Below are 16617 nucleotides of genomic sequence, written 5' to 3'. Positions count from 1 at the left end.
ATCTGTCTCTTTCTAGCTCACATATGTTTTCATCAGGAAACTGTTTCCTGATGAAAACATGTGTGAGCCAGAAAGAGACAGATTTCAATCATTAGCAACCTCTATTGTTCTGGTGGTGTCATGCTCTCTGTACGTAGAAATTTTATTACTTCACGGTAGAGCCATTGTTTTTGACCTCTTCGGAGAATAGAATGCGTCCGGAAATGGTTAAAATCCTGGCAGAGAGGGGTTGAGAACATTTTTAATGATCGATAAATTCGAAGATTAGGCAAATGTCGGGAACGTGCAGAAGCATAAAGTAGGATTTGTTCGAGAAATACTCGGTTCGATCCACTGTGGTGTGGGAAGGGAGGACTCCATGAACAATGTGTGTGTGGAACAAAACATCAATCTATCCGAGGACAATTGAAACTGTTTAAACGTAATTGAAATATTGGAACTTTCGGCACCGATTCCTGGTCCGGAAAGGGTGATTATTGAGATTTATAATCGTTTCATTGTTGCCACATCCGACGCAAACGGAGCAATAATTGCCCGATTTGGTGAACCGGAGTGATAATTTGCATTTGAATGGGCCCTGCAGAAAAACTTTGACAGTTGATGACTTCAAAGTGTTTAGATGAAGTACCAGAACGTGATGCATTTTTCGCGCCGTGGTCGCTAGTGAACGGAATTTCAACGGACTTGAGGTGATTGAAAGGTTGAAAGGTGAATTGAAAGGTGAAAACAGCACTTTTATGCGCACTGAATGGTGAGGTAGACGTCCCTAATAACAAAAGTAGCTGCATAAGAGCTAATGCAGCAAACGAATTCGAGAGGAAGCTACTTTAAGCTCTTATCCAGCAAAAATGTTAGTTGGGGTAGACACGGTAGATCAGGACAACGAAGGAACATCAATGCATCAGAGGACGGAACTGATGCAACTCCTACGTTGAGGAAAGTTAGGAGTGCCATTCACCAGCTCAAAACTAAAAAAGAACAAACAATGGTAAGGATGGTATCGCGACTATGAGATCATCAAGATCGGCCCAGAAGAGTTGTTCGGCTGCCGGTACCGATTAATAGCTAAGATCTGCGAAACCGAGCAGCTACCGGAGGAGTGGAAGGAAGAGATCATCTGCCCTATTCACCGAACAGATGATCATTTAGAATGTGAGAACTTCAATGAGTTTGTGGGAAATCATCAGGGTAGCGGCCGGTCGACAACGGATCAGACCTTCACCGTAAACCCTTCAAAAATGCCGCGAATGCTATAGGACCTACCTTATCACCTGTTCATCGACTTCAAGGCGGCAAATGACAGTAACGATTGAACTGAGCTATTGAAAATGGGCGGTCCTGGAAACAAAGGAAGTATGGAAATGTTGAATCAACTGATTGTTTAACGGGTTCTATCTAAAAACAGGCGATCTGAAAACCAGCTCACTAACTCTTTTGATTGGCTACAATATCATTATGTTAGTACTTCTAAAAAAATAGCCTCAGTTAAAAAGAATGCTAAATTCAGTAAAATTTTCGAAATGTATTGGAGCAGACTACCTGAAATTGCCGATTCAAACCCATATTTATGTGTACGAACACATTGCGTTCTATTGTTAACATATCAGTGATCCCTTGATTAAATGTTCCAGCATCAGTTTCTACGGAAACCCGCGAACCCGTTAAAATTCCTTCCAGCATTTTTATTGCTTGGCAAATACGCCGTACGTCAGTAGTGATGAAAGTTCATAAACGTAAACAGCTTTCGCTCGATGAGCCTCGGGCGGCAGCATCACCTTCAGCGCGGCAGCTCGTCAGAACCGTTGTTTACTTTTCGCGGATTTCGTCTGCTGTCGCAGTTGCACCACATCCAAAACGGCGGCGGCCGTCAAGCGTTAAATTGCCCGAGTGTATTTTTTACCATCATTTGTACTTACCTGCAGGCATTCAGTATGTATCAGTGTATTGCACTTTCTGCTTTCTCCACTCGGGTTGCAGAATACGCGAAGTTTCGGTTCGGGTCTTCCCATTCTCAGTTTGCGGATCTGAAAAAAAAAACAACAAAAACATAAATTGCACGGTCGCATTAAATGTATCTCACAAACGCACAATACCGGAGGTCTTTGTACCCTGCAAGCGACAATCATGGCTTGCTTTGTGCACAGTATTGTCGAACCCCTATTTTATTGCTAGTGGTACATTGTTTCCCACTGTTTGGCAGCGCACTCATCGATTTGACAGTTGTTTATCGTCCGTCTCCTTTCGTACTGGACGAGTGATTTATAACTTGATTCGTTCTTAACCCTTCCTCCGCGCCCTAACTACTGCGAAACCCGACCCGAATCCGAATCGTACCAAACTCTAGAACGGGACAAAAGAAAAGAAATTATGTCATTTAGCAGCAACTATTGGTCGGCGGTCGGCACATGGTAAACAATAGCAATTCGACACCCATCGTGGAAATCGGATCGGTCGGTCGGTGAACAGGTTTCTTGCGGCCCGGAACAGGCTCAGCGGGACGCGGACCTCCGATCGAGGTGACAAACGACGCACGTAAACAAACTAGAAACGCTTCAACGCTTCCTTCCGTTCGGTGGTCCGTCCGATCGGGTGCGGTTTGTTGACGTTTTAAAAACAATGTTACCTTTGGAAATTGATCGGAAAGGTAAACAAACGGACGTTGCTAGGGGACACGGAAACTAGTTCTGAAGCGGTCCGCTTTTGAAAAATTACGCCTAAATTGCTTTCATGTGTCCCGTGTGCAACCTCCTTCGGTATTTAAGTGGCAAAATTTGCATTTCTTGCAGCCGGTTTTATCGAAGGGATTAGGCCTGTTGAACAGCATGTAAGCTGCTTCCATTTGAATGGATTGCGCTTCTTAGTGCGAACAACGGTATCCTTTGAACCAGAAATCCGTCCCAAAACGGGAATCTCGACAAAATCAGAAACGGCCACATGGTCGGTAGATGGTGTGCACCGAATACTCCAGATTTGGCACTAATAAGGTTGTGGTTTTCCGCCAGTTGCTTCACATCTCGGTCCCAGCGGGCCTAACGAAGCAGCAAGCGGATAAAACTATCGAGAAACCCGAAAAACTCACATCCCATCGTCGTATTGTTAACCTCCCGGCTAGGCGGCAGGGGCATCCATCCGATCCGGGCAAGGAAAAGACAATAGCCGTAATTAGGTTTGAGGTTAGGCATGTGTAACGAATGATGACAGTCAGTTCGTTCTCCGGGTCGATGAGGACGAAGATTGGGGTAATTTTCCCACAGAGTTTCTCAAGGATTTACCACGCAATAATTTATGCGTGCGTTCGGAAATTGAATCATTAGCTTGAACGCCTTCCTTTTCTCTGGCAAATTTGGAGGAAATTCGAAAGCCAACTGCCGCCACACCTATAATTTGCACCCATTTCAGCGGGTTCTTTTGGTGCGGTGTATGACGGGTCGTCAATGCCAGTAGCAGTAAATAAATAGTCAATATGCAATTCACTTTCCGGTTCAGTTCGGGCATAAATTAGATTTCAAAACGCAGAATGAACCTCCATTTCTCCCGATGAATAGAAGAAACTCGATATTTGGGTGCGCATTGATCGACTGCCTGGTGTGATATTGAAACCAACGATCAATCCCGGAGGGCTCTGGGACTCCACACAAAACGTCAGTCAAACGTCAAATGCGTCGTGCACCCTTTCCACCTTTTACTAGACCCAATTCTACACCCTTTTCCCTCGCATTGAATTTTGCATGCTGGTAAGCAAGTTATCTATTATTTGTAATTTACTATTATAACACACCGGTGTGACACACATTGAAATGTCTCGCATCGGGCACTCGGAGTCGGAAGCAGAGACCAGAGCAGAGAGAGTGCGAAAAATTTGAAGTGTGTAGAAAAAACATAAACACTCCTCCTCATTACACGGTGCATTTTTGCAACACGACTCGACACTCGGAGTGGAACGCAAACGCATATAGTGAAAGGGGTAACAACGCGAGAGAACAAAGCCAAATCGTACTTGACGTTGACAGAAAAGTGACACTAGTTTTGTGCTATATGGGTAGTGGGAAGTTCGTACAAAATGCTGCATGAAAATGTTTTTTTTTTATCAATTTTAACATAAATAACATAGAGTTCTAAAGATATATGGATTGCGCCACCTATATGCTGCGCCGTGCCATATGCAATACGCACTACATCATCGGTGAATTGTCGATCATTATCATGTTGATATACTGACATTGATAACGCGATTCTTTGGGTACAGCGGCTCAAGAAATGTCTCAGCTTGTCAGTATTTTCTTTCAAATTTTCATTTCCTAAATCTGCGCTTTTTCCAGAATGTGCGTCTCACCCCTGCCTCCCATTTGCTAAATGCCCGCAACCGTTACACTTATCGCGCCACCACCACCTATAACCGTCCGTTCCGAGAGGGTTCGGAATGAAAGGTTACCATTGGTACTGGCATGGTACATGGTACTGTCACCACCACCGCTTTTGTTCCGGTGGTCCCGAATCGACGCGAAGGTCCTTCGTCCCGACGCCGCCGTCGACGGTATAAATTATTATGAATTAAAGAGTTAATTCTTTAATCATTGTCATTTTTGGAGAGTGAAATCCCCGGTCGTAAATTGATGTCTCTTTATGACATCAATGGAGAGGATTACCGACCGAGGAGACACGGTCGGAAAGACCACCACCAAACGATGGGGGATTTGTGCGATCTAGGGTTTTGAATATCCGCGGAAGGGCGATTAGTGGTAATTGCTAATAATTTAGTCGCTAAATGCCATTTGAATGGGAGGTGGTGGTTAGACGGTAATGTAACAGTTTTGCGACTGTCATGTAAATCCAACATCTGTAAAACTTCCTGAAAAAAGTTAGTTTTACAGTAGATGTTCGATAACTCCAACATGTTTACGTTTTACTTGAGACTAAGAACATCTAGACGTCAAAGAGCTTGATGTGATTTTGAAAAACTTGGTATTGCAGCATAAGGGCATGCGAAAAACATCGCATCACTGTTGGCAGCTTCGAGAAATATCTTTGGCAATTTCTCCAGGATTTTTTTTCCATAATCTGTCTGGAAAATCCATCGAAAAAATTTTTGGGGCTTCTTCAGACATCGATACAATAGTTTCTTTAAGTTTTTAGGAGCTACTTTAAAGACTCCTTTAGGAGTTCCTTCAAGAATTGATCTGAGCAATTTCAATTTTTATTCAAAGATTACTTTGGAAACTGCTCTAGAGTCTAGAAGTTTAGTCAGCGAATCCATGAAAATCCTTCAGGAGTTGTTTATTTTTCACCTGGTCAATTTCGAATCATTCTGTGGTGTTCCAAATTAACATATTGCTTAAAAATCTAGGAAATTTTTGAAAGGAACCTCTGGAGAAAATATTTGAGAAATTTCAGTGAATTTTTCAAAATTCAATTAAAAAACGGTAGAGAAGCTCTGAATTCGCTTTAGAGGATTTGGAATGGTCAGAGATACTCCTGAATGAACATCACCAGAAATTCCCCGAGAAACTTTTTGAGAAACTCTTGGAGAGACTTTTGAAACTCTACAGGAATTCCTTGAAGAGCTCCTGTAAAAACTTTAGAACTCTTTAGAAGAAACTCTTGGAAAATCTTGTCTACAAGACTCCTTGATGACAATCCTGAAAACTACTTCGAGGATCTTCTTGAGATTTTTGAAGGAACTGACTGAGTTTCTTCGTTAAAGAGTTCTTCTAAGGGTCCCTTGATATAACTCTATTTGATATAAGAATATTTGAGGAATTCATTTTCAAATCACAGGAATCATCACCAATGGAAATTGTAGGAATTACTAGAAAACCCTGTCAAGAGGTACAGTATCGGACATAAAAATGCACCAAATCCGTTTTCCCATACAAAATAGTCAACTTTAGATAGCTATATCTCGGTTATTTCTCAACCGATTGTTTTCAATTTTCTGTGACTAACTACAAAACATTTCAATTCTCAAAAACTATTGAAAAAGTTCGGTGATAACTATTGATTCAAAAGTTACAGATACTTTGAATTTTGACAATAAAAATTCACCAAGACAAAACATTGTGTAACAAAAAATACTGAAGTCATATCATGTTCGTCTCTTCAGCAAATGAATTCGTCATCACACTAGAACATATTTGCCAAAGACCCCATAATGATATGACGTAACCATTATTTGCTATGAAATTTTTTGACTTGGTGCATTTTTATTGTCAAAATTCAACCTATCTGTAACTTTTGTATCAATAGTTATCACGGAATTTTTTCAATAGTTTATGAGAATTGAAATGTTTTGTAGTTAGTCACAGAAAATTGAAAACAATCGGTTGAGAGATAACTGAGATATGGCTATCTAAAGTTGACTATTGTGTATGGGAAAACGGGTTTGGTGCATTTTTATTGTCCGATACTGTACCTGATAAAATTGCTGAAAAGCATGAAGAAAGTCAAGAGGAACTTCGCGAGAGTACTCCTTGGAAGAAATTCCGCCGGAGCTCCTAATTATGATATGTAGATCAAATTCAAAGGAAAAAAATGCCGCTTCATATATCTCTGAACGAATTCTGCAAAGTTTGGGATGAAATATCATTTTATTCTTTGGGTAAATCTTAACAGAATTTTCTTAGGGAGTACCTAATAAAACTTTTAGAAATATTTGAAAAACTCTAAGAGAAACTGTTGGGAAAACTTCTGCAAAAAAAAACTAAGAGCTATTCCTGAAAGAGCTCGTGGAAAGATTTATTGGGATCTCCGAAAGTAATATTATGATAAAGTTTTTAAAAAACATATGACAAAATTCTTGGAAATGCAATGCAGAATTATTAGGATCCTGATATAAGTATTCTCATTAAAAAAAAAAACAATTTTAAGCGTGTCTGCACAGAAGTTCAAATTGAAGACATGTCTTCACAGCTGGCATCTCTGCTTGAAACTGTGCTTGTCGCTATGTGTTTGTTCGGTGTTTTCAACAAACAGAAGCATCACTTATGAAGTTTTTATCTCATTCTCAGGATCCTGATTACTTAGAGAGATGATGTTTTCTGCAAAGTTTTATGGTTAGCCGTGAGCTTACAGTTTACAGACACTAGAAATCTAGGATGGTCTACACAGGTTCCAGGTGGATATCAGAGGCTTTCAGAAGCGAGTGCCATATTGGACTATAAGAGAGCACTAGAGACGTTTTTTGGCATCAGGGGGAGTTTCAGTGAATTTTAAGAAGTTTTACTGGTGTTTCGAAAGGTTTTGAAGGGATAGAGGAATGTTTCAAAGAGTCTCAGACGCGCCAACTTGGTCACTTTATTGGGGGGGCAAAGTCGGGTTTTTCTGATTTTTTGTATGGGGAAATTGAAAAATTGTCAAATATTGGGGGGGCAAAACCATGCTTGCCCCCCCCTAAGTTGGCGCCTATGGAGAGTCTCAATATCTTTCAAAATCTTTTCAGAGAGGCTCTCAGGGTGATTTAGAGGCTTTTCAGAAGCCTTTAGGGAGTTTCGTGGACCTTTAAGACGTCTCCGGGTCATTTTAGGGCTCCTTCGGGGGATTCAAGGGCATTTCAAAGGGTATAAAATGGTTTTAAGGAGTATTTCTTGGGGATTCCAGAGAATTTAAAAGCGTTTAAAGGAGCTGAAGAGACCGGGACAGTATCACTTCGGACGTTGTCATCCGGCCCTGCTTGAAGATGGCCAGGAGACTCCAGGGGTTTTCAAGGAGCTTAATGGAGCTTCAAGACCAGAAGGCACCACAACTGTTCTGGAACACTCATGAAACAGGCCTAAAATCATTTGAAACGCTCTGAAATCCTCCTCGAGGCCTGCAACCTCTCAAAAGGCGCTCAAAATCCTCCGAACCCTCCGGAACGCTCCCAACCTTTTGAAATGCTATGAAATTTCCTAAAACTCCTGCAACTTCCTGAAATTCCCCTTAATTGCCTTTACAAACATCTCTGAAACCTGTTGATACGTTTCCAAAACCCCTTGAAATCTACTGAAACTCCCAATGAAAAAGCGCTCCCAAAATGCCATGAAACCCCTTAATTCCGAAGATTTTCCTAAAACCTTCCGAAATGTTCTCGAAAATTCTTGAAACGCTCTGAAATTCCTTAAAAGGCTACTTAAAATCCCTAAAACTGCTTGAAGCACTCCTTAAACGCCTTAAGGCTAAGCATCCGTCATCTTTTTTTCGGAAATTGAAAAGCAGTTTTTACGCTGTAAATCAAAATAATGACCATGAAAATGTATTCATTGTATTCCTTTCCTCATAAGGAAAACAGTGAATACACTTTTGTTGTAAAAACTTTAGTTTTCAATGAAAAAACTGCTTTCAAATGTTTGATGATGACGATGATTTCAATGACGAATTGTTCCACGTTAAAACTCTTCGAAACCCCTTCAGACGTTTCCTAAACCCTTGAAATCCCCTGAAACCCCATGACACCCTCTAAATCGCGGAGCCAACCTGGTGTGATGGTTAAAGCACGTGACAAACACGCCGAGGAACTTGAATCGCATCCCGTTCCCGACAAACTCAAAAAAAAAAGTGAGTTTTTCCTTCAGAAGGGAAGTAAAGCGTGGGTTCCGAGATTAACTAGCGTAGGGCTAAAAATCTCGTTAAAACAGATAAAAAAAACTGCTAAAACGCTCCATAAAACCATCTAACCCTTCTGAAACCTCAATATCCCTAATTTCCTAAAGAAAGCCACTGAATCGCCTCCTAAACCCCATAAACACCCTCAAACGCTCCTAAAACCTCGTAGAAACTTTTTGAACCATCACTGAATCCCTTGGAAGCGCACTAATACTTTTTTTTAGGTTTCTTGGGATTCTGGGGATCTCCTTGAACCACCTCCCGAACTCCCCGAAACGATCCCAAAACTTCATATATGGTCTGGAAAGGGCTCATGAAACGCTCCTGAAACTTCTTGAAACGAAAAGCTTTCTGAAAACTTTTTAACCCACTGGTAAAGGGTGGTACGGTCAAAATTTGGCCAAACAATTCTTTTCATAACGTCAGACTGCGTACACCAAAATAGCTGATTTTTGGACCAGTAATGGTGCATTATATGTAGCTAATGCCATACAATTTTCATCAAAATCGGTTTAGTTTTTGCGGAGATATTGTTGAATCCTGAGATCTGCAATTTCAAAATTTGCGCAAAAATTGAAGCCAAGTACACATTTTTACTGTTTTATTTATAGAGCCAGAAATACTGAACCGAATTCATTTTTTTTCTGTATATAAAGAATGCAAGTCCAAATGTTGTGTAGAAATTTAATTCAGTTTGATTTTACCGTTTCAAAGATATATTTGTTTAAGTGGCACCCTGTCAGTTTTTTCATATTCAAACTGCCACAACTTTGGAAGTATTCATACATAATGGCTCAAAATTTAACTTAGATCATATTTATATAACAGTATTATACTGTAAAATTTTCATATTAATCGGGGCAGTATTTATTAGTAGTTTTATAACCAAAAGTGTGCTTTACTGATCTTAAATTGTCAAAGATTTACTATGGAGCGCCTTTGTAAAAAATTCTAAAAAGGCAGGTCGTTGGTTTAATCTATATATCAACCAATACTTAATGGATTTTGATGAAAATTTTATGACATAAGCTACATATAATGTACCATTACTGGTCTTAAAATCAGCTGTTTTAGTGTACGCAGTCTGACGTTATGAAAAAAATTGTATGACCAAATTTTGACCGTACCACCCTTTATTTCAAAATTCTTGGAAATGCAATGCAGAATTATTTGGAACCTGATATAGGTTTTCTTATGAAATACTCAATTTCGTAGCGTGTCTTCACAGCAGTTCAAATTGAAGACATGATTTAACATCTGTCATCTCTGCTTAGAACTCGGTTTGTCACAGTGTATTTGTTCGGTGTTTACAACAAACAGAAGCTACACTTCCGATCACTTAGAGAAATTACGTCTTCGTCAAAGTTTTATGGTTAGCTATGGGCTTGCAGATCATAGAGACCATAAATCCTGGACGATCTTAGGAAGTTCCAGGTGGTTTTCAGAGGATTTCAGTGGCGTTTCCGAGTGTTTCATAAGACTATGAGGGACGTTGTGTGGTCTGAGGGAGTTTAAAAGCACGATTCAGGTTGTGATGTTTCATAGCGTCTTGAAAGGTTTCAGAGGGGCTCTTAGGGAGCTTTAGGGACTTTTAAGGAGATTTCAAGGAGTGTCGTGAGCCTGTTAGGACGTCTCCGAGACGTTCTATGACGCCTCCTGTGATTTCTAGGGCATTTCAGAAGGGTGTCAAAAAGTATTCAATGACGATTTACGCATATTTTTAGGGGATTTCTGAGGTTTCGAAAGCGTCTAAGGGGCCAAAAGTTGACCATAAAAAGATATCAAGCGAACTCCAAGGGATTACGGAAGTTTCTGGGAGATCAATGGAGTTCCTGAGCTGAGAGACAACACAAGTGCCAATAAACTCTTATGAAGCGGAACTAAAACCACTAGAAACGTCTTGAAATCTCCCTCATGGTCTGAAACATCCTTAAAACCTCCTAAAATTCACTGATGTTCCTCGAAATGTTCTCGAAGCATCCTGAAACGCTCTGAGTTTTCTAAAACGCTCCTTGAAACTTCTTCATCTACATGAATTACTTCTTAACGCTTTGATGTAACCTTAAGCCATTGAAACGTTAAAATCCCATAAAACACCCATGACACTCGCTCAAACTATCCCGAAAGCCCCTGAACCTCAAAAAACGCTTCTGAAGACCCACATAAAACTTCTCGAAACGTGCCAGATACCTCTCGAAACACTCTTAAATTCCCTAAAACGCTATTTGAACACCTTGCAATTCCCTGAAGTACTTTTCAAACGCATTGCAATCCCCTTAAGGCATCTCTGAGCCCCTTGACATCCCCTGATGCTCCCATTATGCCCGCTTAAACGCTCCTAAAGACTTATTTAAAACCTCCTGAAACGCTCTTGAAACCCCTTAACCCTCCCTTAAACGTAACCGAACGCCTCTGAAGCGTCAAGAAACCTTCACTGTAAATCTCCCTGGCGGCACCGCCTAAAACCTCTTGTGACGCTCCTAAAAGGCTATGAAACGCTATGAAACCACCCTAAAACATCCTTAAACGCTCCTGAAATCTCGTTGAAACCTTCCGAAAAGTCATTGGACCGCTTTGAAGCGTCTCCAATACTCCCCTAAATCTTCTTGAACCACCTCTCAAACCCATGAAACCTCCTAAAACGCTGCCGAAAATTTTAAATGGTCAGAAAAGGGCCCTAAAACGCGTCTTATACCCCCTGAAACGCTCCTGAAATTCCATGAATCGCGGCTTACACTCCTTGGAACGCGAATCTCTCTGAAGTTTCTTTAACCTACTGGTAACCTAAGATCCCCCTGGATATCCTCTGAAACGCTCTTGAAAAAATCTTGCGGAGATTGTTTCGGATTCATTCATTTATTTAGTATTACATCAAATTCAAGATAAAACTGAATCAACAATATTTCTCCATAATACACGGTTCGTGGCTGCCGCTCTCCATCCTCGGTCGCGCCCAATGCTCGCCAAGTCACGTTCCACCTGGTCCGCCCATCGTGCTCTCTGCGCTCCACGCCTTCTTGTGCCAACCGGATCAGTTGCAAACACCAGCTTTGCAGGGTTGTTGTCCGGCATTCTTGCAACATGCCCTGCCCACCGTATCCTTCCGGCTTTGGCCACCTTCTGGATGCTGGGTTCGCCGTAAAGTGCAGCGAGCTCGTGGTTCATTCTTCTCCGCCACACGCCGTTCTCCTGCACACCGCCGAAGATCGTCCTTAGCACGCGTCGCTCGAAAACTCCGAGTGCTTGCAGGTCCTCCTCGAGCATGGTCCATGTCTCGTGCCCGTAGAGGATTACCGGTCTTATTAGCGTTTTGTACATGGTGCATTTGGTGCGTGGGTGAATCTTTTTCGACCGCAGTTTCTTCTGGAGCCCGTAGTAGGCCCGACTTCCGCTGATGATGCGCCTCCGAATTTCACGGCTCACGTTGTTGTCAGCCGTCAGTAAGGATCCGAGGTAGACGAATTCCTCCACCACCTCGAAAGTATCCCCGTCTATCGTAACATTACTACCCAGACGGATCCGGTCGTTTTCGGTTCCGCCTACCAGCATGTACTTTGTTTTTGAGGCATTCACCACCAGTCCGACCTTTGCTGCTTCGCGTTTCAGGCGGGTGTACAGCTCTGCCACCGTTCCAAATGTTCTTGCAATAATGTCCATGTCGTCCGCAAAGCACACAAATTGACCGGATTTTGTGAAAATCGTTCCTCGGCTGTTGAGCCCGGCTCGTCGCATCACACCTTCCAGAGCGATGTTGAAGAGTAGGCATGAGAGTCCATCACCTTGTCTCAGTCCCCGGCGAGATTCAAATGAACTGGATAGTTCACCCGAAACCCTTACGCAGTTTTGCACACCGTCCATCGTTGCTTTAATCAGTCTAGTCAGCTTCCCAGGAAAGCCGTTTTCGTCCATGATTCTCCATAGCTCTGCGCGGTCGATACTGTCGTATGCCGCTTTGAAGTCGATGAACAGGTGATGCGTTGGGACCTGGTATTCACGGCATTTCTGGAGGATTTGCCGTACGGTAAAGATCTGGTCCGTTGTCGACCGGCCGTCGATGAAGCCGGCTTGATAACTTCCCACGAACTCATTTGTTTTAGGTGACAGGCGACGGAAGATGATCTGGGATAGCACTTTGTAGGCAGCATTCAAAATAGTGATCGCCCTGAAGTTCTCACATTCCAAATGGTCGCCTTTCTTGTGAATGGGGCAGATTACCCCTTCCTTCCACTCCTCCGGTAGCTGTTCGGTTTCCCAGATCCTGACTATCAGCCGATGCAAACAGGTGGCCAACTTTTCTGGGCCCATCTTGATGAGTTCAGCTGCGATACCATCCTTACCAGCTGCTTTGTTGGTTTTGAGCTGGTGAATGGCATCCTTAACTTCCCTCAGCGTGGGAGTTGGTTCGTTTCCGTCCTCCGCTGCACTGGCGTCGTCGTTTCCTCCGTTGCCGTGGGCTCCCGCGCCTACGTTCTCCACGCCGTTCAGGTGCTGATCGAAGTGCTGCTTCCACCTTTCGATCACCTCACGTCCGTCCGTCAAGAGGCCTCCGTCTTTATCCCTGCAGATTTCGGCTCGCGGCACGAAGCCGTTGCGGGATGCGTTGAGCTTCTGATAGAACTTCCGTGTTTCTTGGGAACGGCACAGCAGTTCCATTTCTTCACACTCCGCTTCTTCCAGGCGGCGCTTTTTCTCCCGAAAGAGGCGGGTCTGCTGTTTCCGCTTCTGTTTATAACGTTCCACGTTCTGTCGAGTCCCTTGCTGCAGCATTACCGCCCTCGCTGCATTCTTCTCCTCCAAAACCGTTCTGCACTCTTCGTCGAACCATTCGTTCCGTCGATTCCGTTCCACGTATCCGATGGTGCTCTCGGCTGCGTCGTTGATGGCTGCTTTCACTGTACTCCAGCAGTCCTCTAGAGGGGCCTCATCGAGCTCGCCCTCGTCTGGCAACGCGGCTTCGAGATTCTGCGCGTATGCTGAGGCGACATCCGGTTGCTTCAGTCGCTCGAGGTTGTACCGTGGCGGTCGCCGGTACCGTACATTGTTGATGACGGAGAGTTTTGGGCGCAGTTTGACCATCACCAGATAGTGGTCGGAGTCGATATTGGCGCCACGATAGGTCCTGACGTCGATAATGTCGGAGAAGTGCCGTCCGTCAATCAGAACGTGGTCGATTTGAGATTCCGTCTGCTGTGGTGATCTCCAGGTGTAACGATAAGGGAGGCTGTGTTGGAAAAAGGTGCTACGTATGGCCATATTTTTGGAGGCGGCGAAATCAATGAGTCGTAGGCCGTTTTCGTTCGTCTGCTGGTGGGCGCTGAACTTACCAATCGTCGGTCTGAATTCCTCCTCCTGGCCTACCTGAGCGTTCAAATCACCTATGATGATCTTGACGTCGTGGCTTGGGCAGCGATCATACTCACGTTCGAGCTGCGCGTAAAATGCGTCCTTGTCATCATCAGTACTTCCGGAGTGTGGGCTGTGCACGTTTATTATGCTGAAGTTGAAGAATCGGCCTTTGATCCTTAACCTGCACATTCTTTCGTCGATCGGCCACCAACCGATCACGCGCCTCTGCATATCACCCATCACGATGAAAGCTGTTCCCAGCTCGCGTGTGTTGCCGCAGCTCTGGTAAATGGTATGATTACCTCTAAACGTTCGCACCATGGATCCTGTCCAACACACCTCCTGCAGCGCTACGATGCCGAACCCGCGGTCCTTCAGTAGATCGGCGAGTATGCGGGTGCTCCCAATGAAGTAGAGAGATCGGCAGTTCCACGTACCGAGTTTCCAATCGCAAGTCCTTTTCGTTCGCTGGGGTCGTTGCCGTTGGTCTCGGTTCGTATTATTCTGTTGCTGATTTTCCGTTACAATGGTTTTTTACGGCTGGCTCGTAGGGCCTGACACCAACCCCCTACTTTCCGGAGGACCATAGTGCACAGTTGAGCTTAGAGTCCTTCCCTGGCACTCGGACGTAGATCAGCCGCCCCTAACATGGGGATCAGACGCTGTTGTGAGCCGCTCCTCCTGGAGAACAGACGCTCAGGTTTGCCGAAGCAAACCCCCCCTTCCCTGTCAGCCTACGACCAAAGTTCCCACCGGGGTAGGTTACCCGATCTTCCCTAAGGTTGCTCATAGTTTCCGGCCGGTACCGCGTGGAGGTAGGGATAGGAGTTGCTGGGCAGAGGCTAGTGGATCACAACGGGATCTGAATTGCGCAGCATACCCAGCCTTTACCGTGCCATTGTTTCGGATTACTTCATCTTGTTCTCGGCTTTTGATCTAGCCTACACCGATTGCAGCTTGGTGCTCGTTTGGGATACGAAAAAAAAAAACCTGGACCGGGACCGGGAATCAAATCCGTCACCCTCAGGGTCTTGCTAAATACTCACGCGTTAACCGCTTCGCAATATTCTTGCGCTGCTGGAAGTGGTCAATAGATGTCTGGGTTCTGTGTTACCACATACAACATCCCTTTGAACTCGCGCAAATACAAATAGTTTTCATGATGCATCATGGACAAGCAAATGCATCAACAAATCTTCTAGATTGATGCATTGACCTACGAGTCATTGCTTACTTGTTACTTGGTGGGTTACACTTCGTAGCGATGTGTCTACCTTAAATGAAGCAATCGCCTCCACTGGTCACGACCCTGGGCCAATCACATCCAACCAGTTTCCCTGAACATTTAGAGTCCTAAGTGGTCCTAAGGTCCTGTATCGTGTTTGTGGCCTACCACGAAGCTTACGGCCCCTTCCGGGTTCTCTGCTTAATATGATTTTAGCTTGTTGTTCCTCCGGCATACGAATTACGTGCCCAGACCACCGCAGCCTGCCTAGTATCTTCGATGTAGGTGTAATTACGTATTGCCAAAAACAGAAGAACACCAGCAATTGTGCACTGAAGATACTTGTGGGTGGACTACAAGCAGATATTCGTTGGATCCTTATGTATGTGTTGTGTACATGATTTGGCGTTAGTGGCTCTAACTCTTGTATATTTCCTCTCATTTTATTCTGATGGGGATATTGTTGATATCGATTGAGACACCAAAAGAAAAAGTGCTCAACATATTTTAGCCAGTAGCCAATCCAAATCTCATTTAAGGAGAAACATCAGAGAATACAAATATGGCTGCTACAATGGCCGACTTGGTCTCCTACTCACGTTTTCAAAGGCACTAATCTTAAAAATTCGTAAACAAATGCGCTCGAATTGGAAAAGCTGCCTCTTTTTGCAAGTGAGCAAAGCTAGGATAAACAAGTGCTGCTTGATGCGGTGCTTCGTTCACCAGATTTGTGCCTCTAAAGTTTGTATGCAAAATTGCAATGGGATTTCTTGATGTTTCACCTTAAATTTGCAAACTAAGGTTTTTTTTAAACATCTTTTCTAGTAGATACCGAGTTGGACGGCATGACCATAAAAGGAAGAGCTTTCCATGAACTGACGCAAAATCTTTCTGTGTACTGAATTCTATCCATCTGCATCACAAGCTTCAACGGCAAGGCAACTGCCTTTTTCCAATCTGTAGATTTGTATTTGCATGTGATGTATTTCTTATATCGGTAAGAAAATCAGATCATGCCAACAGGGAACACCACCAAGAGCATTTGACTGCTACCATGAAGTAATATTTTTTTTTCTTTATAGATTTATCTCTTGAGAGAGATACAAGCCAATCATGACGGTAACATCCTCGTCAATTTTTTTTGTCATCTCCGCCCCAGGGGCACCTAATCTGAGGATGCACCTCTAAATAATCCTTTCGGGTATGTACTTCGATTCGGAAGACGTGCACCAACAAAAAAGGTCACATCGAAATTTATTTTATTATAATTAGCATCGAATGCAAATCGCAGACACAGAGAAAGGCTCAGCCATTTCCCGCTGCGACGACGATCCCGATCGAGAACAAGCGATTCGCCTCACTGACATTTGACGGAACACGACTTCGAAACCAAAAAAAAAGTAGATACCGACGTCCCGTACGCAGAGATGCTGGAGAAAAAACGGTTCCCACCGCGCGCGCGGATCCAG

The 16617-nt window shown here is 43.6% G+C and overlaps 2 protein-coding genes across 3 annotated transcripts in view; one reads left to right on the top strand and one right to left on the bottom strand.

Moving 5' to 3' along the window:
• LOC109405268 (uncharacterized) overlaps window positions 1–4900 on the bottom strand; it is a 314995-nt gene extending 310095 nt beyond the window's left edge. The window contains exons 1-2 of one of the 2 annotated variants that reach the window (XM_062842205.1): window positions 2089–4900; window positions 1917–2024 (exon numbers count right to left, since the gene is read on the bottom strand). In XM_062842205.1, coding sequence (XP_062698189.1) covers window positions 1917–1926 — 10 coding nt within the window. In that variant the 5' untranslated portion in view covers window positions 1927–2024; window positions 2089–4900. Of the gene's footprint in view, window positions 1–1916 lie in introns of both variants that reach the window. The other variant, XM_062842204.1, reaches the window with a different exon arrangement.
• Window positions 1–16617, top strand: part of LOC109418644 (uncharacterized) — a 97422-nt gene that overhangs the window by 8358 nt on the left and 72447 nt on the right. The gene's annotated exons all lie outside the window — the stretch shown is intronic.

The sequence above is a fragment of the Aedes albopictus genome, chromosome 3 (assembly GCF_035046485.1).
Source record: "Aedes albopictus strain Foshan chromosome 3, AalbF5, whole genome shotgun sequence".
Taxonomy (NCBI): domain Eukaryota; kingdom Metazoa; phylum Arthropoda; class Insecta; order Diptera; family Culicidae; genus Aedes; species Aedes albopictus.
The sequence above is the reverse complement of the archived record's forward strand: the minus strand, read 5'-3'. Positions and strand labels throughout refer to the sequence as shown.